The sequence below is a fragment of the Oncorhynchus mykiss genome, chromosome 19, assembly GCF_057628025.1.
Source record: "Oncorhynchus mykiss isolate SJ-2025 chromosome 19, ASM5762802v1, whole genome shotgun sequence".
In the NCBI taxonomy this organism is placed as follows: domain Eukaryota; kingdom Metazoa; phylum Chordata; class Actinopteri; order Salmoniformes; family Salmonidae; genus Oncorhynchus; species Oncorhynchus mykiss.
Genome location: NC_143040.1, coordinates 6144526 through 6170709, shown reverse-complemented (window position 1 = coordinate 6170709; position 26184 = coordinate 6144526). Strand labels below are relative to the sequence as shown.

General features: G+C 37.9%; 1 protein-coding gene across 1 annotated transcript in view; it reads right to left on the bottom strand.

Annotated features, from left to right (window-relative positions):
- LOC110516808 (adhesion G protein-coupled receptor L3) overlaps positions 1-26184 on the bottom strand; it is a 361807-nt gene that overhangs the window by 271562 nt on the left and 64061 nt on the right. Inside the window, 1 exon segment of the mRNA XM_090211801.1 lies at positions 187-353. Within this exon segment, the coding sequence (XP_090067927.1) occupies positions 187-353 (167 nt within the window).

Here is a 26184-nt window from a genome sequence, read left to right as displayed (position 1 = left end):
AGGAACACACACACACACACACACACACTCAAATACACACACACACACACACACACAGACTACCCACTGTGTCTACCTTCGCAAACACTACACAAACCATGTTTACTTTGCTGTGTGTGTGTATGTGTGTGTGTGTGTGTATGTGTGTGCCTGCGTGTCTGCATGTGTGTGTGTGTGTGTGCTTACCGAGGGTGAGGGGGGCGAACAAGGTGAAGATGAAGAGCAGGCGTGAGGTCCACATGACCTTAGAAGAAGGTGACCCGGAAGTATTGATGATGTTACTTCTTGCTGAACCCCAACGACCTCGGAGGGGGTTACTCCTCTCACAGCTCAGAGATGAAACCTGAAAACGCCTGGAGAGAGGAGATGGGCAATGTTAAAAGATACAGGACAAAGAGAGAGAGAGAGAGAGAGAGAGAGAGAGAGAGAGAGAGAGCGATAATATGACATTTGTAATGTCTTTACTGTTTTGAAACCTCTGTATGTGTAATGTTTACTGTTAATTTTTGTTGTTTTTCACTTTATATATTAACTTTGTATGTTGTCTACCTCACTTGCTTTGGCAATGTTAACACATGTTTCCCATGCCAATAAAGCCCTTGAATTGAATTGAATTGAGAGAGAGAGAGAGAGATAGAGAGAGGAGAGAAAGAGAGACAGATATAGAGAGAGAGACAGAGAGAGAGACAGAGAGAGAGACAGATAGAGAGAGCGAGAGACAGAGAGAGAGAGAAAGAGAGAGGGAGGGAGAGACAGAGACAGAGAGAGAGACAGAGACAGAGAGGGAGAGAGAGAGAGAGAGAGAGAGACAGAGACAGAGAGAGAGACAGAGACAGAGAGGGAGAGAGAGAGAGAGAGAGAGAGAGAGAGAGAGAGAGAGAGAGAGAGAGAGAGAGAGAGAGAGAGAGAGAGAGAGAGAGAGAGAGAGAGAGAGAGAGAGAGAGAGAGAGAGAGAGAGACAGAGACAGAGAGAGAGACAGAGACAGAGAGAGAGAGAGAGAGAGAGAGAGAGAGAGAGAGAGAGAGAGAGAGAGAGACAGAGAGAGAGAGAGAGAGAGAGAGAGAGAGAGAGAGAGAGAGAGAGAGAGAGAGAGAGAGAGAGAGAGAGACAGAGACAGAGAGAGAGACAGAGACAGAGAGAGAGAGAGAGAGAGAGAGAGAGAGAGAGAGAGAGAGAGCAGATAACACGCTGAGACAACAGAACAGACAGCTTGGCGTTAGCACCAGAGTCATATGGTTATGTGGTCATGGTCGTTGGTTCATTAGGTAATACATTAATGCCTGATAGAACGACGAGACAAAATGCTACAATGGCCCACGGAGAAGGACAGACCTTCTGCATCCCAAAATGAAACCGATTTCCTGGACTACAGTTGGTAGAGCACTACTTTAGACTAGAACCTTATAGGTAGTAGTGCACTATATAGGGAACAGGGTTCCATCGTTGCTATGGTCACGTTGCTACGGTCACGTTGCTACGGAGACGTTTGTGTGTGGTTCACTTGGTATTCCTACGCGGTGTGACAGTGTGAGGCGTATTGACATCTGCTGTCACAGTGATAAATGTAGGGGCCTAAATATACCCAAACGGCACCCCCTATTCCCTAGTAAAGTACACTTGTTTAGACATGGGGATCATAGGGAGATGGTGAAAAGTAGTGCACTACATATAGGGAATAGGGAGCCGTTTGGAACACAGAAACACAGTGTGAAATGTATTGATGTTCGTAAACTAATTGTTCATTTCATGCTCGATCTGTTATAAATAATTCACTGTGAGAACCTGGATGCTGTTTGATCGAAAGAAGCATGTTTGAGATGATGTGTCCCAAATAGCACCATATTCACTATGCTGCTGACCCGGGCTCATCAAGCTCTGGTCTAAAGTAGTGCACTATATAGGGAATAGGGCTCTGGTCTAAAGTAGTGCACTATATAGGGCATAGGGCTCTGGTCTAAAGTAGTTCACGATGTAGGGAATAGGGCTCTGGTCTAAAGTAGTGTACTATATAGGGAATAGGGCTCTGGTCTAAAGTAGTTCACTATATAGGGAATAGGGCTCTGGTCTAAAGTAGTGTACTATATAGGGAATAGGGCTCTGGTCTAAAGTAGTTCACTATATAGGGAATAGGGCTCTGGTCTAAAGTAGTGCACTATATAGGGCATAGGGCTCTGGTCTAAAGTAGTTCACGATGTAGGGAATAGGGCTCTGGTCTAAAGTAGTGTACTATATAGGGAATAGGGCTCTGGTCTAAAGTAGTTCACTATATAGGGAATAGGGCTCTGGTCTAAAGTAGTTCACTATATAGGGAATAGGGCTCTGGTCTAAAGTAGTGTACTATATAGGGAATAGGGCTCTGGTCTAAAGTAGTGCACTATATAGGGAATAGGGCTCTGGTCTAAAGTAGTGCACTATATAGGGAATAGGGCTCTGGTCTAAAGTAGTGTACTATATAGGGAATAGGGCTCTGGTCTAAAGTACTGCACTATATAGGGAATAGGGCTCTGGTCACTAGTAGTTCACTATATCGGGAATAGGGCTCTGGTCGAAAGTAGTGCACTATATAGGGAATAGGGCCCTGGCCTAAAGTAGTGCACTATATAGGGAATAGGGCTCTGGTCTAAAGTAGTGCACTATATAGGGACTAGGGCCCTGGCCTAAAGTAGTGCACTATATAGGGAATAGGGCTCTGGTCTAAAGTAGTGCACTATATAGGGAATAGGGCTCTGGTCTAAAGTAGTGCACTATATAGGGACTAGGGCTCTGGTCTAAAGTAGTGCACTATATAGGGAATAGGGCTCTGGTCTAAAGTAGTGCACTATATAGGGAATAGGGCTCTGGTCTAAAGTAGTGCACTATATTTGGAAAATGGTGTCATTTGGACGCAGCCGATGAATCAGGTCTCAGGACTATTTTATCTCATTTGTTCCTATGTATCCATCCATCCTTCCCCTCCATCCATCCATCCATTCATCCATCCATCACTCTATCCCTCTGTCAATCCCTCCCTCCATCCATCCATCCATCCATCTATCCCTCTGTCAATCCCTCCCTCCCTCCATCCCTGCATCCATCCCTCCATCTACCGTTCCATTAATCCCTCCCTCCCTCGCTCCCTCCCTCCCTCCCTCCCTCCCTCCCTCCCTCCCTCCCTACATCAATCCATCCATCTCTACATCAATCCCTCCCTCCCTCCATCCCTCCCTCCCTCCCTCCCTCCCTCCCACCCTCCCTCCCTCCCTCCCTCCCTCCATCCATCTCTACATCCACCCATCCCTCCATCCCTCCATCTCTCCATCCATCCCTTGGTCTAAGACAAATATTAGTGTGTATGTTTGACAACCAGAGAGGACCATGGGAAATCCATCAGCTGTAATAGAGACTATTGATCTGCAGAGTGATTGCAGCGTTGTGGAAACACACACACACACACACGTCTGTCGTATCACACTGTGAGAGAAACAGGAGGAACCATTTCAGTTCTCTTATATCAAGCCAGTCATCTCAACCTTTTCTCTTGTTGTTATAGTTTATATAACTTCATATAACTGAGATACAGTGCCTTGCGAAAGTATTCGGCCCCCTTGAACTTTGCAACCTTTTGCCACATTTCAGGCTTCAAACATAAAGATATAAAACTGTATTTTTTTGTGAAGAATCAACAACAAGTGGGACACAATCATGAAGTGGAACGACATTTATTGGATATTTCAAACTTTTTTAACAAATCAAAAACTGAAAAATTGGGCGTGCAAAATTATTCAGCCCCTTTACTTTCAGTGCAGCAAACTCTCTCCAGAAGTTCAGTGAGGATCTCTGAATGATCCAATGTTGACCTAAATGACTAATGATGATAAATACAATCCACCTGTGTGTAATCAAGTCTCTGTATAAATGCACCTGCACTGTGATAGTCTCAGAGGTCCGTTAAAAGCGCAGAGAGCATCATGAAGAACAAGGAACAACACCAGGCAGGTCCGAGATACTGTTGTGAAGAAGTTTAAAGCCGGATTTGGATACAACAAGATTTCCCAAGCTTTAAACATCCCAAGGAGCACTGTGCAAGCGATAATATTGAAATGGAAGGAGTATCAGACCACTGCAAATCTACCAAGACCTGGCCGTCCCTCTAAACTTTCAGCTCATACAAGGAGAAGACTGATCAGAGATGCAGCCAAGAGGCCCATGATCACTCTGGATGAACTGCAGAGATCTACAGCTGAGGTGGGAGACTCTGTCCATAGGACAACAATCAGTCGTATATTGCACAAATCTGGCCTTTATGGAAGAGTGGCAAGAAGAAAGCCATTTCTTAAAGATATCCATAAAAAGTGTTGTTTAAAGTTTGCCACAAGCCACCTGGGAGACACACCAAACATGTGGAAGAAGGTGCTCTGGTCAGATGAAACCAAAATTGAACTTTTTGGCAACAAAGCAAAACGTTATGTTTGGCGTAAAAGCAACACAGCTGAACACACCATCCCCACTGTCAAACATGGTGGTGGCAGCATCATGGTTTGGGCCTGCTCCAAAACATAAAGCAAAATCTACAATGGAATGGTTCAAAAATAAACATATCCAGGTGTTAGAATGGCCAAGTCAAAGTCCAGACCTGAATCCAATCGAGAATCTGTGGAAAGAACTGAAAACTGCTGTTCACAAATGTTCTCCATCCAACCTCACTGAGCTCAAGCTGTTTCGCAAGGAGGAATGGGAAAAAAATTCAGTCTCTCGATGTGCAAAACTGATAGAGACATACCCCAAGCGACTTACAGCTGTAATCGCAGCAAAAGGTGGCGCTACAAAGTATTAACTTAAGGGGGCTGAATAATTTTGCACGCCCAATTTTTCCGTTTTTGATTTGTTAAAAAAGTTTGAAATATCCAATAAATGTCGTTCCACTTCATGATTGTGTCCCACTTGTTGTTGATTCTTCACAAAAAAATACAGTTTTATATCTTTATGTTTGAAGCCTGAAATGTGGCAAAAGGTCGCAAAGTTCAAGGGGGCCGAATACTTTCGCAAGGCACTGTATATATTTTTCTGTCGTATCACACTGTGAGAGAAACAGGAGGAACCATTTCAGTTATCTTATATCAAGCCAGTCATCTCAACCTTTTCTCTTGTTATTATAGTTTATATAAATGTAATATATATATAACTTTATATAACTGTAATATATATAACTTTATATAACTGTAATATACATATATAACTTTATATAACTGTAATATATATATATATATAACTTTATATAACTGTAATATATATAACTTTATATAACTGTAATATACATATATAACTTTATATAACTGTAATATATATATATAACTTTATATAACTGTAATATATATATAACTTTATATAACTGTAATATATATAACTTTATATACCTGTAATATATATAACTTTATATAACTGTAATATATATATATAACTTTATATAACTGTAATATATATAACTTTATATAACTGTAATATATATATATAACTTTATATAACTGTAATATATATATAACTTTATATAACTGTAATATATATAACTTATATAACTGTAATATATATAACTTTATATAACTGTAATATATATAACTTTATATAACTGTAATATATATATATATAACTTTATATAACTGTAATATATATATAACTTTATATAACGGTAATATATATAACTTTATATAACTGTAATATATATATATATATAACTTTATATAACTGTAATATATATATAACTTTATATAACGGTAATATATATATATATCTTTATATAACTGTAATATATATAACTTTATATAACTGTAATATATATATATAACTTTATATTACTGTAATATATATAACTTTATATAACTGTAATATATATATATAACTTTATATAACTGTAATATATATATAACTTTATATAACGGTAATATATATATAACTTTATATAACTGTAATATATCTAACTTCATATAACTTTATATAACTGTAATATATATAACTTTATATAACTGTAATATATATAACTTCATATAACTTTATATAACTGTAATATGTCCAACTTCATATAACTTTATATAACTGTAATATATCTAACTTCATATAACTGTAATATGTCCAACTTCATATAACTTTATACAACTGTAATATATATATAACTGTATATAACTGCAATATATATAACTGTAATATATATAACTGTAATATATATAACTTTATATAACTGTAATATATATAAATTTATATAACTGTAATATATATACATTTATATAACTGTAATATTTTTAACTGTATATAACTGTAATATATATAAATTTATATAACTGTAATATATATATATATATAACTTTATATAACTGTAATATATATAACTTTATATAACTGTAATATATCTAACTTCATATAACTTTATATAACTGTAATATATATAACTGTATATAACTGCAATATATATAACTGTAATATATATAACTGTAATATATATAACTTTATATAACTGTAATATATATAACTTTATATAACTGTAATATATATATATATAACTTTATATAACTGTAATATATATATAACTTTATATAACGGTAATATATATATATATATAACTTTATATAACTGTAATATATATAACTTTATATAACTGTAATATATATATATAACTTTATATAACTGTAATATATATAACTTTATATAACTGTAATATATATAACTTTATATAACTGTAATATATATATATAACTTTATATAACTGTAATATATATATAACTTTATATAACGGTAATATATATAACTTTATATAACTGTAATATATATATATATATAACTTTATATAACTGCAATATATATATAACTTTATATAACGGTAATATATATATATATCTTTATATAACTGTAATATATATAACTTTATATAACTGTAATATATATATATAACTTTATATAACTGTAATATATATAACTTTATATAACTGTAATATATATATATAACTTTATATAACTGTAATATATATATAACTTTATATAACGGTAATATATATATAACTTTATATAACTGTAATATATCTAACTTCATATAACTTCATATAACTGTAATATATATAACTTTATATAACTGTAATATATATAACTTCATATAACTTTATATAACTGTAATATGTCCAACTTCATATAACTTTATATAACTGTAATATATCTAACTTCATATAACTGTAATATGTCCAACTTCATATAACTTTATATAACTGTAATATATATATAACTGTATATAACTGCAATATATATAACTGTAATATATATAACTGTAATATATATAACTTTATATAACTGTAATATATATAAATTTATATAACTGTAATATATATACATTTATATAACTGTAATATTTTTAACTGTATATAACTGTAATATATATAAATTTATATAACTGTAATATATATATATATATATAACTTTATATAACTGTAATATATATAACTTTATATAACTGTAATATATCTAACTTCATATAACTTTATATAACTGTAATATATATAACTGTATATAACTGCAATATATATAACTGTAATATATATAACTGTAATATATATAACTTTATATAACTGTAATATATCTAACTTCATATAACTGTAATATATCTAACTTCATATAACTTTATATAATTGTAATATATCTAACTTCATATAACTGTATATAACTGTAATATATCTAACTTCATATAACTGCAATATAACTGTAATATATCTAACTTCATATAACTGTATATACCTGTAATATATATAACTTTATATAACTGTAATATATATAACTTTATATAACTGTAATATATCTAACTTCATATAACTTTATATAACTGTAATATGTCCAACTTCATATAACTTTATATAACTGTAATATATATAACTGTATATAACTGCAATATATATAACTGTAATATATATAACTGTAATATATATAACTTTATATAACTGTAATATATATAAATTTATATAACTGTAATATATACATTTATATAACTGTAATATATATATAACTTTATATAACTGTAATATATATACATTTATATAACTGTAATATATATATACATTTTTATAACTGTAATATTTTTAACTGTATATAACTGTAATATATAACTTTATATAACTGTAATATATATATATATATAACTTTATATAACTGTAATATATATAACTTTATATAACTGTAATATATATATATAACTTTCTATAACTGTAATATATATATAACTTTATATAACTGTAATATATATATAACTTTATATAACTGTAATATATATATAACTTTATTTAACTGTAATATATCTAACTTCATATAACTTTATATAACTGTAATATATATAACTTCATTTAACTGTAATATGTCTAACTTCATATAACTTTATATAACTGTAATATATATATATAACTTTATATAACTGTAATATATATATAACTTTATATAACTGTAATATATATATAACTTTATATAACTGTAATATATCTAACTTCATATAACTTTATATAACTGTAATATATCTAACTTCATATAACTGTAATATGTCCAACTTCATATAACTTTATATAACTGTAATATATATAACTGTATATAACTGCAATATATATAACTGTAATATATATAACTGTAATATATATAACTTTATATAACTGTAATATATATACATTTATATAACTGTAATATATATACATGTATATAACTGTAATATTTTTAACTGTATATAACTGTAATATATATACATTTATATAACTGTAATATATATACATTTATATAACTGTAATATGTCCAACTTCATATAACTTTATATAACTGTAATATATATAACTTTATATAACTGTAATATATATACATGTATATAACTGTAATATTTTTAACTGTATATAACTGTAATATATATAACTTTATATAACTGTAATATATATAACTTTATATAACTGTAATATATCTAACTTCATATAACTTTATATAACTGTAATATGTCCAACTTCATATAACTTTATATAACTGTAATATATATATAACTTTATATAACTGTAATATATATACATTTATATAACTGTAATATTTTTTAACTGTATATAACTGTAATATACATATATAACTTTATATGACTGTAATATATATAACTTTATATAACTGTAATATATATAACTTTATATACATGTAATATATATAACTGTATATAACTGTATTATATATAACTGCAATATATATAACTGTAATATATATAACTTTATATAACTTTATATAACTGTAATATGTCTAACTTTATATAACTTTATATAACTGTAATATATATAACTGTAATATATATAACTTTATATAACTGTAATATATATATAACTGTAATATATATATAACTTTATATAGCTGTATAATACATAACTTTATATAACTCTAATATATATAACTGTAATATGTATATAGCTGTAATATATATATAACTGTAATATATATAACTTTATATAACTGTAATATATATAACTTTATATAACTGTAATATATATAACTTTATATAACTGTAATATATATAACTTTATATACCTGTAATATATATAACTGTAATATATATAACTTTATATAACTGTAATATATATAACTTTATATGCCTGTAATATATATAACTGTAATATATATATAACTTTATATAACTGTAATATATATATAACTGTAATATATATAACTTTATATAACTGTAATATATATAACTGTAATATATATAACTTTATATAACTGTAATATATATAACTGTAATATATATAACTTTATATAACTGTAATATATATACAATTGTATATAACTGTAATATATATAACTTTATATGACTGTAATATATATAACTTTATATAACTGTAATATATATAACTTTATATAACTGTAATATATATAACTTTATATAACTGTAATATATATATAACTTTAGATAACTGTAATATATATAACTTTATATAACTGTAATATATATAACTTTATATAACTGTAATATATATAACTTTATATAACTGTAATATATATAACTTTATATACCTGTAATATATATAACTTTATATAACTGTAATATATATACAATTGTATATAACTGTAATATATATAACTTTATATAACTGTAATATATATATAACTTTATATGACTGTAATATATAACTTTATATAACTGTAATATATATAACTTTATATAACTGTAATATATATATATAACTTTATATAACTGTAATATATATAACTTTATATAACTGTAATATATATAACTTTATATAACTGTAATATATATATATATATAACTTTATATAACTGTAATATATATAACTTTATATAACTGTAATATATATAACTTTATATAACTGTAATATATATATATATAACTTTATATAACTGTAATATATATAACTTTATATAACTGTAATATATATATATAACTTTATATAACTGTAATATATATAACTTTATATAACTGTAATATACATAACTTTATATAACTGTAATATATATAACTTTATATAACTGTAATATATATATATAACTTGATATAACTGTAATATATATAACTTGATATAACTGTAATATATATAACTGTAATATATATAACTTTATATAACTGTAATATATATATAACTTTATATAACTGTAATATATATAACTTTATATAACTGTAATATATATATAACTTTATATAACTGTAATATATATAACTTTATATAACTGTAATATATATAACTTTATATAACTGTAATATATATAACTTTATATAACTGTAATATATATATATATATAACTTGATATAACTGTAATATATATAACTTTATATAACTGTAATATATATAACTGTAATATATATAACTTTATATAACTGTAATATATATAACTTTATATAACTGTAATATACATAACTTTATATAACTGTAATATATATATATAACTTTATATAACTGTAATATATATAACTGTATACGGTCATATATATATATATCATATCACTAGAGCCCAACTACAGTCCAGTCTAATCACATCACTACTACAGTCCAGTCTAATCATCACTACTACAGTGCAGTCTAATCATCATTACATCACTACTACAGTCCAGTCTAATCATATCACTACATCACTACTACAGTCCAGTCTAATCATCACTACTACAGTCCAGTCTAATCATATCACTACATCACTACTTCAGTCCAGTCTAATCATATCACTACATCACTACTACAGTCCAGTCTAATCATCACTACTACAGTCCAGTCTAATCATCACTACTACAGTCCAGTCTAATTATCACTACTACAGTCCAGTCTAATCATATCACTACATCACTACTACAGTCCAGTCTAATCACATAACTACATCACTACTACAGTCCAGTCTAATCATCACTACTACAGTCCAGTCTAATCATCACTACTACAGTCCAGTCTAATCATCACTACTACAGTCCAGTCTAATCATCACTACTACAGTCCAGTCTAATCATCACTACTACAGTCCAGTCTAATCATCACCACATCACTACTACAGTCCAGTCTAATCATCACTACTACAGTCCAGTCTAATCATATCACTACATCACTACTACAGTCCAGTCTACTCATCACTACATCACTACTACAGTCCAGTCTAATCATCACTACATCACTATTACAGTCCAGTCTAATCATCACTACTACAGTCCAGTCTAATCATATCACTACATCACTACTACAGTCCAGTCTAATCATCACTACATCACTACTACAGTCCAGTCTAATCATCACTACTACAGTCCAGTCTAATCATATCACTACATCACTACTACAGTCCAGTCTAATCATCACTACTACAGTCTAGTCTAATCATCACTACTACAGTCCAGTCTAATCATCACTACTACAGTCCAGTCTAATCATATCACTACATCACTACTACAGTCCAGTCTAATCATCACTACTACAATCCAGTCTAATCATCACTACTAGAGTCCAGTCTAATCATCACTACTACAGTCCAGTCTAATCACATCACTACATCACTACTACAGTCCAGTCTAATCATCACTACTACAGTCCAGTCTAATCACATCACTACATCACTACTACAGTCCAGTCTAATCATCACTACTACAGTCCAGTCTAATCATCACTACATCACTACTACAGTCCAGTCTAATCACATCACTACATCACTACTACAGTCCAGTCTAATCACCACTACTACAGTCCAGTCTAATCATCACTACTACAGTCCAGTCTAATCACATCACTACTTCACTACTACAGTCCAGTCTAATCATCACTACTACAGTCCAGTCTAATCACATCACTACATCACTACTACAGTCCAGTCTAATCATCACTACTACAGTCCAGTCTAATCATCACTACATCACTACTACAGTCCAGTCTAATCACATCACTACATCACTACTACAGTCCAGTCTAATCATCACTACATCACTACTACAGTCCAGTCTAATCACATCACTACATCACTACTACAGTCCAGTCTAATCATCACTAATACAGTCCAGTCTAATCATCACTACTACAGTCCAGTCTAATCATCACTACTACAGTCCAGTCTAATCACATCACTACATCACTACTACAGTCCAGTCTAATCATCACTACATCACTACTACAGTCCAGTCTAATCACATCACTACATCACTACTACAGTCCAGTCTAATCATCACTACATCACTACTACAGTCCAGTCTAATCACATCACTACATCACTACTACAGTCCAGTCTAATCACCACTACTACAGTCCAGTCTAATCATCACTACTACAGTCCAGTCTAATCATATCACTACATCACTACTACAGTCCAGTCTAATCATCACTACATCACTACTACAGTCCAGTCTAATCATCACTACTACAGTCCAGTCTAATCATATCACTACATCACTACTACAGTCCAGTCTAATCATCACTACTACAGTCTAGTCTAATCATCACTACTACAGTCCAGTCTAATCATCACTACTACAGTCCAGTCTAATCATATCACTACATCACTACTACAGTCCAGTCTAATCATCACTACTACAATCCAGTCTAATCATCACTACTAGAGTCCAGTCTAATCATCACTACTACAGTCCAGTCTAATCACATCACTACATCACTACTACAGTCCAGTCTAATCATCACTACTACAGTCCAGTCTAATCACATCACTACATCACTACTACAGTCCAGTCTAATCATCACTACTACAGTCCAGTCTAATCATCACTACATCACTACTACAGTCCAGTCTAATCACATCACTACATCACTACTACAGTCCAGTCTAATCACCACTACTACAGTCCAGTCTAATCATCACTACTACAGTCCAGTCTAATCACATCACTACTTCACTACTACAGTCCAGTCTAATCATCACTACTACAGTCCAGTCTAATCACATCACTACATCACTACTACAGTCCAGTCTAATCATCACTACTACAGTCCAGTCTAATCATCACTACATCACTACTACAGTCCAGTCTAATCACATCACTACATCACTACTACAGTCCAGTCTAATCATCACTACATCACTACTACAGTCCAGTCTAATCACATCACTACATCACTACTACAGTCCAGTCTAATCATCACTAATACAGTCCAGTCTAATCATCACTACTACAGTCCAGTCTAATCATCACTACTACAGTCCAGTCTAATCACATCACTACATCACTACTACAGTCCAGTCTAATCATCACTACATCACTACTACAGTCCAGTCTAATCACATCACTACATCACTACTACAGTCCAGTCTAATCATCACTACATCACTACTACAGTCCAGTCTAATCACATCACTACATCACTACTACAGTCCAGTCTAATCACCACTACTACAGTCCAGTCTAATCATCACTACTACAGTCCAGTCTAATCATATCACTACATCACTACTACAGTCCAGTCTAATCATCACTACTACAGTCCAGTCTAATCATATCACTACATCACTACTACAGTCCAGTCTAATCACATCACTACATCACTACTACAGTCCAGTCTAATCATCACTACTACAGTCCAGTCTAATCATCACTACTACAGTCCAGTCTAATCATCACTACTACAGTCCAGTCTAATCATCACTACATCACTACTACAGTCCAGTCTAATCATCACTACTACAGTCCAGTCTAATCATATCACTACATCACTACTACAGTCCAGTCTAATCACATCACTACATCACTACATCACTACTACAGTCCAGTCTAATCATCACTACTACAGTCCAGTCTAATCATCACTACTACAGTCCAGTCTAATCATATCACTACATCACTACTTCAGTCCAGTCTAATCATCACTAATACAGTCCAGTCTAATAATATCACTACATCACTACTACAGTCCAGTCTAATCACATCACTACATCACTACTACAGTCCAGTCTAATCACCACTACTACAGTCCAGTCTAATCACCACTACTACAGTCCAGTCTAATCATCACTACTACAGTCCAGTCTAATCACATCACTACATCACTACTACAGTCCAGTCTAATCATCACTACTACAGTCCAGTCTAATCATCACTATATCACTACTACAGTCCAGTCTAATCATCACTACATCACTACTACAGTCCAGTCTAATCATATCACTACATCACTACTACAGTCCAGTCTAATCACATCACTACAGCACTACTACAGTCCAGTCTAATCACATCACTACATCACTACTACAGTCCAGTCTAATCATCACTACTACAGTCCAGTCTAATCACATCACTACATCACTACTACAGTCCAGTCTAATCATCACTACTACAGTCCAGTCTAATCACCACTACTACAGTCCAGTCTAATCACCACTACTACAGTCCGGTCTAATCATCACTACTACAGTCCAGTCTAATCATCACTACATCACTACTACAGTCCGGTCTAATCATCACTACTACAGTCCAGTCTAATCATTACTACATCACTACTACAGTCCAGTCTAATCATCACTACATCACTACTACAGTCCAGTCTAATCATATCACTACATCACTACTACAGTCCAGTCTAATCATCACTACTACAGTCCAGTCTAATCATCACTACTACAGTCCAGTCTAATCATCACTACTACAGTCCAGTCTAATCACCACTACTACAGTCCAGTCTAATCATCACTACTACAGTCCAGTCTAATCATCACTACTACAGTCCAGTCTAATCATATCACTACATCACTACTACAGTCCAGTCTAATCATCACTACTACAGTCCAGTCTAATCACCACTACTACAGTCCAGTCTAATCATCACTACTACAGTCCAGTCTAATCATCACTACTACAGTCCAGTCTAATCATCACTACATCACTACTACAGTCCAGTCTAATCACCACTACTACAGTCCAGTCTAATCATCACTACTACAGTCCAGTCTAATCATCACTACTACAGTCCAGTCTAATCATATCACTACATCACTATAGCCCAACTATAGGACATCTAACATGCTACTTACTGTAAGTGGTCAGATTTGTCCTAACATGCCCCCTGATTTCTCTCTCAACATCCTGCTAATGGACTTTCACTAGTTAAAACCCAACAGTCTCTCTCAACATCCTGCTAATGGACTTTCACTAGTTAAAACACAACAGTATCTCTCAACATCCTGCTAATGGACTTTCACTAGTTAAAACACAACAGTCTCTCTCAACATTCTGCTAATGGACTTTCACTAGTTAAAACACAACAGTCTCTCTCAACATCCTACTAATGGACTTTCACTAGTTAAAACACAACAGTCTCTCTCAACATCCTGCTAATGGACTTTCACTAGTTAAAACACAACAGTCTCTCTCAACATCCTGCTAATGGACTTTCACTAGTTAAAACACAACAGTCTCTCTCAACATTCTACTAATGGACTTTAACTAGTTAACTAGTTAAAACACAACAGTATCTCTCAACATTCTACTAATGGACTTTAACTAGTTAAAACACAACAGTCTCTCTCAACATCCTACTAATGGACTTTAACTAGTTAACTAGTTAAAACACAACAGTATCGCTCAACATTCTACTAATGGACTTTAACTAGTTAACTAGTTAAAACACAACAGTATCTCTCAACATCCTACTAATGGACTTTAACTAGTTAACTAGTTAAAACACAACAGTATCGCTCAACATTCTACTAATGGACTTTAACTAGTTAACTAGTTAAAACACAACAGTATCTCTCAACATCCTACTAATGGACTTTAACTAGTTAACTAGTTAAAACACAACAGTATCGCTCAACATTCTACTAATGGACTTTAACTAGTTAACTAGTTAAAACACAACAGTATCTCTCAACATCCTACTAATGGACTTTAACTAGTTAACTAGTTAAAACACAACAGTATCTCTCAACATCCTACTAATGGACTTTAACTAGTTAACTAGTTAAAACACAACAGTCTCTCTCAACATTCTACTAATGGACTTTAACTAGTTAACTAGTTAAAACACAACAGTATCTCTCAACATCCTGCTAATGGACTTTAACTAGTTAAAACACAACAGTATCTCTCAACATCCTGCTAATGGACTTTAACTAGTTAACTAGTTAAAACACAACAGTATCTCTCAACATCCTACTAATGGACTTTAACTAGTTAAAACACAACAGTATCTCTCAACATTCTACTAATGGACTTTCACTAGTTAAAACACAACAGTATCTCTCAACATCCTGCTAATGGACTTTAACTAGTTAACTAGTTAAAACACAACAGTATCTCTCAACATTCTACTAATGGACTTTAACTAGTTAAAACACAACAGTATCTCTCAACATCCTGCTAATGGCCTTTCACTAGTTAAAACACAACAGTATCTCTCAACATTCTACTAATGGACTTTAACTAGTTAAAACACAACAGTATCTCTCAACATTCTACTAATGGACTTTAACTAGTTAAAACACAACAGTATCTCTCAACATCCTGCTAATGGACTTTCACTAGTTAAAACACAACAGTATCTCTCAACATCCTGCTAATGGACTTTCACTAGTTAAAACACAACAGTATCTCTCAACATTCTACTAATGGACTTTAACTAGTTAACTAGTTAAAACACAACAGTCTCTCTCAACATCCTGCTAATGGACTTTCACTAGTTAAAACACAACAGTATCTCTCAACATCCTAGTAATGGACTTTAACTAGTTAAAACACAATAGTATCTCTCAACATCCTGCTAATGGACTTTAACTGGTTAAAACACAACAGTCTCTCACGCCCCATCAACTTTAGTCAAACCACTCAATGACCTCAACCCGTTCTGATCGATTGCTGCTTAACTCAATGCAACATGAGCTGTTTAGACCAGCTGTCCTAGACCGCATCCCAAATTGCACCCCCCCCCCCCCCCCCCCCCCCCCCTATATGGGCTCTGGTCCAAAGTAGTGCACTATAAAGGGTACCATTTGGAACGGATCCTAACAGGAACACGGCCCTCAGCAACATATGGCCAAAGCCCACCAGTCAAATCATTCCATTATGACTCCATGATTCTATTGTTCCGTGGTTCCAAAGACAGGTTCTGCAGTTCCATATGTTCCGTCTGACGGTTTTATAAACCCTGTCCAGGACGATGTCACATGTCATTATGGAGACTGAGATGAACGAGCTGTTATTATCATCGGATGAGCTTTACACTAAAGTCAAACCGGTCCGTTATTTTATAGCTGATTTTATAGGCTTCAATAAATCCATACAGCCTGGTATTTACTTCATTAGTAATGCATAGAGTAACAGTTATACAGGCTGCTATATAATTGGTTAAAAGATCAGGAAGTGAAAGTACATGATGTAAATGATTAGTTAATGGCATTTAAATGTTGTTTTCTGAATTTATGTGTTGCAGTATTTTTATTTATTTAGTTGAATTTTAACCCTTTTTTCCCCCATTTCGTGGTATCTTATTGTTTTTAGTAGTTACTATCTTGTCCCATCTCTATAACTCCCGTACGGGCTCGGGAGAGACAAAGGTTGAAAGTCATGCGTCCTCCGATACACAACCCAACCAAGCTGCACTGCTTCTTAACACAGCACGCATCCAAGCCGCACCAATGTGTCGGAGGAAACACCGTGCACCTGGCACACTGTGCCCGGCCCGCCACAGGAGTCACTGGTGCGCAATGAGACAAGGGCCTCCCTAACCCAGATGACACTAGGCCAATTGTGTGTCGCCCCACTGACCTCCCGGTCGCGGCCAGTTACGACAGAGCCTGGGCACGAACCCAGAGTCTCTGGTGGCACAGCTGGCGCTGCAGTACAGCGCCCTTAACCACTGCGCCACCCGGGAGGCCGTATTGCAGTATGTTATTATTTTATCTTTATTTAACTAGGCAAGTCAGTTAAAGAACACATTGTTATTTACAATGTCAGCCTACAGTGGGTTAACTGCCTGTTCAGGGGCAGAATGACAGCCTACCAGGGAACAGTGGGGTTAACTGCCTTGTTCAGGGACAGAATGACAGCCTACCAGGGAACAGTGGGTTAACTGCCTTGTTCAGGGACAGAATGACAGCCTACCAGGGAACAGTGGGGTTTAACTGCCTTGTTCAGGGACAGAATGACAGCCTACCAGGGAACAGTGGGGTTAACTGCCTTGTTCAGGGACAGAATGACAGCCTACCAGGGAACAGTGGGGTTAACTGCCTTGTTCCGGGACAGAATGACAGCCTACCAGGGAACAGTGGGTTAACTGCCTTGTTCCGGGACAGAATGACAGCCTACCAGGGAACAGTGGGGTTAACTGCCTTGTTCCGGGACAGAATGACAGCCAACCAGGGAACAGTGGGGTTAACTGCCTTGTTCCGGGACAGAATGACAGCCAACCAGGGAACAGTGGGGTTAACTGCCTTGTTCCGGGACAGAATGACAGCCTACCAGGGAACAGTGGGTTAACTGCCTTGTTCCGGGACAGAATGACAGCCTACCAGGGAACAGTGGGTTAACTGCCTTGTTCCGGGACAGAATGACAGCCTACCAGGGAACAGTGGGGTTAACTGCCTTGTTCCGGGACAGAATGACAGCCTACCAGGGAACAGTGGGGTTAACTGCCTTGTTCAGGGACAGAATGACAGCCTACCAGGGAACAGTGCAGTTAACTGCCTTGTTCAGGGACAGAATGACAGCCTACCAGGGAACAGTGGGGTTAACTGCCTTGTTCCGGGACAGAATGACAGCCTACCAGGGAACAGTGGGGTTAACTGCCTTGTTCCGGGACAGAATGACAGCCTACCAGGGAACAGTGGGGTTAACTGCCTTGTTCAGGGACAGAATGACAGCCTACCAGGGAACAGTGGGGTTAACTGCCTTGTTCAGGGACAGAATGACAGCCTACCAGGGAACAGTGGGGTTAACTGCCTTGTTCCGGGACAGAATGACAGCCTACCAGGGAACAGTGGGGTTAACTGCCTTGTTCCGGGACAGAATGACAGCCTACCAGGGAACAGTGGGGTTAACTGCCTTGTTCAGGGACAGAATGACAGCCTACCAGGGAACAGTGGGTTAACTGCCTTGTTCAGGGACAGAATGACAGCCTACCAGGGAACAGTGGGGTTTAACTGCCTTGTTCAGGGACAGAATGACAGCCAACCAGGGAACAGTGGGGTTAACTGCCTTGTTCAGGGACAGAATGACAGCCTACCAGGGAACAGTGGGGTTAACTGCCTTGTTCCGGGACAGAATGACAGCCTACCAGGGAACAGTGGGGTTAACTGCCTTGTTCCGGGACAGAATGACAGCCTACCAGGGAACAGTGGGGTTAACTGCCTTGTTCAGGGACAGAATGACAGCCTACCAGGGAACAGTGGGGTTTAACTGCCTTGTTCAGGGACAGAATGACAGCCTACCAGGGAACAGTGGGGTTTAACTGCCTTGTTCAGGGACAGAATGACAGCCTACCAGGGAACAGTGGGTTTAACTGCCTTGTTCAGGGACAGAATGACAGCCTACCAGGGAACAGTGGGGTTAACTGCCTTGTTCAGGGACAGAATGACAGCCTACCAGGGAACAGTGGGGTTAACTGCCTTGTTCAGGGACAGAATGACAGCCTACCAGGGAACAGTGGGTTTAACTGCCTTGTTCAGGGACAGAATGACAGCCTACCAGGGAACAGTGGGGTTTAACTGCCTTGTTCAGGGACAGAATGACAGCCTACCAGGGAACAGTGGGGTTAACTGCCTTGTTCAGGGACAGAATGACAGCCTACCAGGGAACAGTGGGTTTAACAGCCTTGTTCAGGGACAGAATGACAGATGTTGTACTTGTCAGCTCAACCTTTCAGTTACTAGTCCAACACTCTAACCACTAGTCTACCTGCCTCCCCAGGTAACTCTCTGTATCCTTCACATTAACCTCTAATCATAATTATTTGTTCTGTTTCATCTTCATAACAATATAATGAAGTTCCAGGTGGAAATTATAATGTTTGAAGAGGTAAAAAATATATATATAAACAGTAAATGAAGATCGATATCCATAAAACTGATGTTCACTACAGTTCAGGTGACAAGGAAACCTTTTCCCAGTGACCTGATCAATAAGATGGGCCTGTGTGTGTGTATGTGTGTGTGTGTGTGTGTGTGTGAAACCTTTTCCCAGTGACCTGATCAATAAGATGGGCCTGTGTGTATGTGTGTGTGTGTGTGTGTGTGTGTGTGTGTGAAACCTTTACCCAGTGACCTGATCAATAAGATGGGCCTGTGTGTATGTGTGTGTGTGTGTGTGTGTGTGTGTGTGTGAAACCTTTTCCCATCGACCTGATCAATAAGATGTGTCTGTCTGTCTGTCTGTCTGTCTGTCTGTCTGTCTGTCTGTCTGTCTGTCTGTCTGTCTGTCTGTCTGTCTGTCTGTGTTCCAGTAATGAGAGGTCATTCCTCATTCAGGGATTCTCTCCTTTACTAATGAGTGCTGACTGGACTGGGCTATCCTGTCAACCCCCATCACACACACACACACACACACACACACACACACACACACACACACACACACACACACACACACACACACACACACACACACACACACACACACACTGAGCTTATCACTGGGACAGCAGATGACATGTTTCCTCTGGGCTAAGAGCCTCAAATGTGCCCATGCTGCAGTTCTTAGGCTACTGTGTCACTGTGTGTGTGTGTGTGTGTGTGTGTGTGTGTGTGTGTGTGTGTGTGTGTGTGTGTGTGTGTGTGTGTGTGTGTGTGTGTGTGTGTGTGTGTGTGTGTGTGTGTGTGTGTGCGTGTGCGTGTCTGTGTCTGTGTGTGTGCGTGTCTGTGTCTGTGTGTGTGCGTGTCTGTGTCTGTGTGTGTGCGTGTCTGTGTGTGTGCATGTCTGTGTCTGTGTGTGTGCGTGTCTGTGTCTGTGTGTGTGCGTGTCTGTGTCTGTGTGTGTGCGTGCGAACATGTGTGTGTGTGTATTCTCAGTGGTGGACTACTGTGCCTTTCCATATCCCTCCAGGTGGGAACGTCTGGTAGATCAGAGGCTACAACAGAGACAGGTGTCTGCTAAATCATTTCTTAGTTGGTGACAGTAGTGTTGAGTGTTGAGTGTTGAGTACCAGCTGAGTCTCCACCTCAACATGTTGATCTGCTTAGTCTGAACCGTTAATTAACAACGGACATTGTTTTAAATCCTTCACCTCCGTGGGATGAACTTGCCTCGTCCTGAATGTAATTCCTGGATCTCTCCGTGCATCAGTCCGATCCTCCCATCCTACAAGTCCTTTGTGCTTTGACAAAAAATGATTTGTGTAGATCGACTTTTATCCATAATCCATCAGCATCAGGAACCAATCAGAACGGCAGAATGTGTTCACGTTCTACAAGGAAAATAAATCCAGACTCCAGAAGAAATACTAGTGGGCGGAGCCATAGTGGGCGTGGTGTTTAGCCGGAGCCATAGTGGATGGGTAGCCATAGTGGGCGGAGCCATAGTGGATGGGAAGCCATAGTGGGCGGAGCCATAGTGAATGGATAGCCATAGTGGGCGGAGCCATATTGGGCGGAGCCATATTGGAAGGGTAGCCATAGTGGGCGGGGCCATATTGGATGGGTACCATAGTGGGCGGGGCCATATTGGATGGGTAGCCATAGTGGATGGGTACCATAGTGGATGGGTACCATAGTGGATGGGTACCATAGTGGATGGGTAGCATAGTGGATGGGTACCATAGTGGATGGGTACCATAGTGGATGGGCAGCCATAGTGGATGGGCAGCCATAGTGGATGGGTACCATAGTGGATGGGTAGCATAGTGGATGGGTACCATAGTGGATGGGTACCATAGTGGATGGGTACCATAGTGGATGGGCACCATAGTGGATGGGCACCATAGTGGATGGGTACCATAGTGGATGGGCACCAAAGTGGATGGGTAGCCATAGTGGATGGGAACCATAGTGGATGGGTAGCATAGTGGATGGGTAGCATAGTGGATGGGCACCATAGTGGATGGGTACCATAGTGGATGGGTACCATAGTGGATGGGTACCATAGTGGATGGGTACTATAGTGGATGGACACCATAGTGGATGGGTACCATAGTGGATGGGTAGCATAGTGGATGGGTACCATAGTGGATGGGTACCATAGTGGATGGGTACCATAGTGGATGGGTAGCATAGTGGATGGGTACTATAGTGGATGGGCAGCCATAGTGGATGGGTACTATAGTGGATGGACACCATAGTGGATGGGTACCATAGTGGATGGGTACCATAGTGGATGGGTACCATAGTGGATGGGTACTATAGTGGATGGACACCATAGTGGATGGGTACTATAGTGGATGGACACCATAGTGGATGGGTAGCCATAGTGGATGGGTACCATAGTGGATGGGTACTATAGTGGATGGGCACCATAGTGGATGGGTACCATAGTGGATGGGTACCATAGTGGATGGGTACTATAGTGGATGGACACCATAGTGGATGGGTACCATAGTGGATGGGTACCATAGTGGATGGGTAGCATAGTGGATGGGTACCATAGTGGATGGGTACCATAGTGGATGGGTACCATAGTGGATGGGCACCAAAGTGGATGGGTAGCCATAGTGGATGGGAACCATAGTGGATGGGTAGCATAGTGGATGGGTAGCATAGTGGATGGGAACCATAGTGGATGGGTAGCATAGTGGATGGGTAGCATAGTGGATGGGCACCATAGTGGATGGGTACCATAGTGGATGGGTACCATAGTGGATGGGTACCATATTGGATGGGTACCATAGTGGATGGGTACCATAGTGGATGGGTACTATAGTGGATGGACACCATAGTGGATGGGTACCATAGTGGATGGGTACCATAGTGGATGGGTAGCATAGTGGATGGGTACCATAGTGGATGGGTACCATAGTGGATGGGTACCATAGTGGATGGGTACCATAGTGGATGGGTAGCATAGTGGATGGGTACTATAGTGGATGGGCAGCCATAGTGGATGGGTACTATAGTGGATGGACACCATAGTGGATGGGTACCATAGTGGATGGGTACTATAGTGGATGGGTACTATAGTGGATGGGCACCATAGTGGATGGGTAGCATAGTGGATGGGTACTATAGTGGATGGGTACTATAGTGGATGGGCACCATAGTGGATGGGTACCATAGTGGATGGGTACCATAGTGGATGGGTAGCATAGTGGATGGGTACTATAGTGGATGGCTACCATAGTGGATGGGTACTATAGTGGATGGGTACCATAGTGGATGGGCACCATAGTGGATGGGTACTATAGTGGATGGGTACCATAGTGGATGGGTACCATAGTGGATGGGTACCATAGTGGATGGGTACCATAGTGGATGGGTACCATAGTGGATGGGCACCAGAGTGGAGGGGTACCAGAGTGGAGGGGTACCAGAGTGGATGGGCACCATAGTGGAGGGGTACCATAGTGGATGGGCACCATAGTGGATAGGTAGCATAGTGGATGGGTACTATAGTGGATGGACACCATAGTGGATGGGTACCATAGTGGATGGGTACCATAGTGGATGGGCACCATAGTGGATGGGTAGCCATAGTGGATGGGTACTATAGTGGATGGGCAGCCATAGTGGATGTAGACAGGCTAAACAGCTTTCACACAATATGTTGTCATTCTCTGACAACACACATTACTTCATCACTCATTTCCCACCAATCACTGGCAAAGTATCAGTATAAAGAAAGGAAGCTAAAAATCAATGGTCAGAAAAACAGACTGGCCTCAGGAGAATCAATTCTGGGTCCTAAACAACACCCTATTCCCTATGTAGTGTGCCTGGTCAACAGTAGTGCACTATGGACCCTGGTCAAAACTACCCGGGGAATAGGGGGTCCTTTTTGAAGCTATCCAGCTATCCAATTCTCAGACTGCCAGACTGCTGTAGCTGGCTGTGTCATTACTGCCCAGTAGGAGACCAGGACGATGTGTAGAGCTATTTCTGACTTTCTCTGTCTCTCTCTGTGTCTCTCTCTCTTTCTGTGTCTCTCTCTGTCTCTCTTTCTGTGTCTCTCTCTGTGTCTTTCTCTCTGTGTCTCTCTCTCTCTCTGTCTCTCTCTCTGTGTCTCTCTCTCTGTGTCTTTCTCTCTGTGTCTCTCTCTCTGTGTCTCTCTCTGTGTCTCTCTCTCTCTCTCCCTCTCTCTCTCTCTCTCTCTCTCTACCCCCCTCTCTCTCTCTCTGTCTGTCTTCTTGTCTCTCTCTCTCTCTCCCTCTCCCTCTCTCTCTCTCTCTCGTAGTGATAGAGTAAGGGAGCCACAGAGAGGTCTGGGCAGAGCAGGGGGTCATTACCGGGCACGGTAAAAACAGTAAGCGGTTGCCATGTAACGGTAAAATAACCTCAGCGGGGTCTGTGGAGGGGGCTCAGTAACAGTAACAGTAACACTAGGCCTACACAGTGTTGATTGGTACGGGTATATGAGGGGGCGCGCACACACACACACACACACACACACACACACACACACAGCCACATTATGTGGCTAATTTGAATCCAATCAGCATTGAAGTTGGTGAAAGTCTGGCCTGTGCCCTTTATAACAACACACACACACACACACACACACACACGCGCGCAAGTGGCCAATCAAGCATTTTGCTACATCCTTAATAACATCTACTAAATATGTGTATGTGACCAATAAAACAGAGGTTGATTCATTTTAGAGGGAAAAATTGTGATTTTCCTGATGAGCAGAATTTTCTCATTATCTAAGGCAACTCCAGTCCTCTAGTCAGTCTCCAGTCAGTCCTCTAGTCAGTCTCCAGTCAGTCCTCTAGTCAGTCTCCAGTCAGTCCTCTAGTCAGTCTCCAGTCAGTCCTCTAGTCAGTCTCCAGTCAGTCCTCTAGTCAGTCTCCAGTCAGTCCTCTAGTCAGTCTCCAGTCAATCCTCCAGTCAGTCCTCTGGTCAGTCCTCTGGTCAGTCCTCCAGTCAGTCCACCAGTCAGTCCTCTGGTCAGTCCTCTGGTCAGTCCTCTGGTCAGTCCTCTGGTCAGTCTCTAGTCAGTCCTCCAGTCAGTCCTCCAGTCAGTCCTCTGGTCAGTCCTCTGGTCAGTCCTCTCGCCAGTCCTCCGGAGGACTGACTAGAGACTGACTAGAGACTGACCAGAGGACTGGAAGATTGGAGGACAGGAGGACTGGAAGACTGGAGGACTGGAGGACAAGAGGACTAGAAGATTGGAGGACGAGAGGACTGGAGGATGTTTCCCTGCATGTTGACCTTCACTACTGTTTGGATGTTTCCCTGCATGTCAGACCCTAACACCCTCTGACACCCAGTCCTGTTGCCTCCTGTCTCTCCTCTGTTGGGACAGACCCTAACACCCTCTGACACCCAGTCCTGTTGCATCCTGTCTCTCCTCTGTTGGGACAGACCCTAATACCCTCTGACAACCAGTCCTGTTGCCTCCTGTCTCTCCTCTGTTGGGACAGACCCTAACACCCTCTGACACCCAGTCCTGTTGCCTCCTATCTCTCCTCTGTTGGGACAGACCCTAACACCCTCTGACACCCAGTCCTGTTGCCTCCTGTCTCTCCTCTGTTGGGACAGACCCTAACACCCTCTGCCACCCAGTCCTGTTGCCTCCTGTCTCTCCTCTGTTGGGACAGACCCTAACACCCTCTGACACCCAGTCCTGTTGCCTCCTATCTCTCCTCTGTTGGGACAGACCCTAACACCCTCTG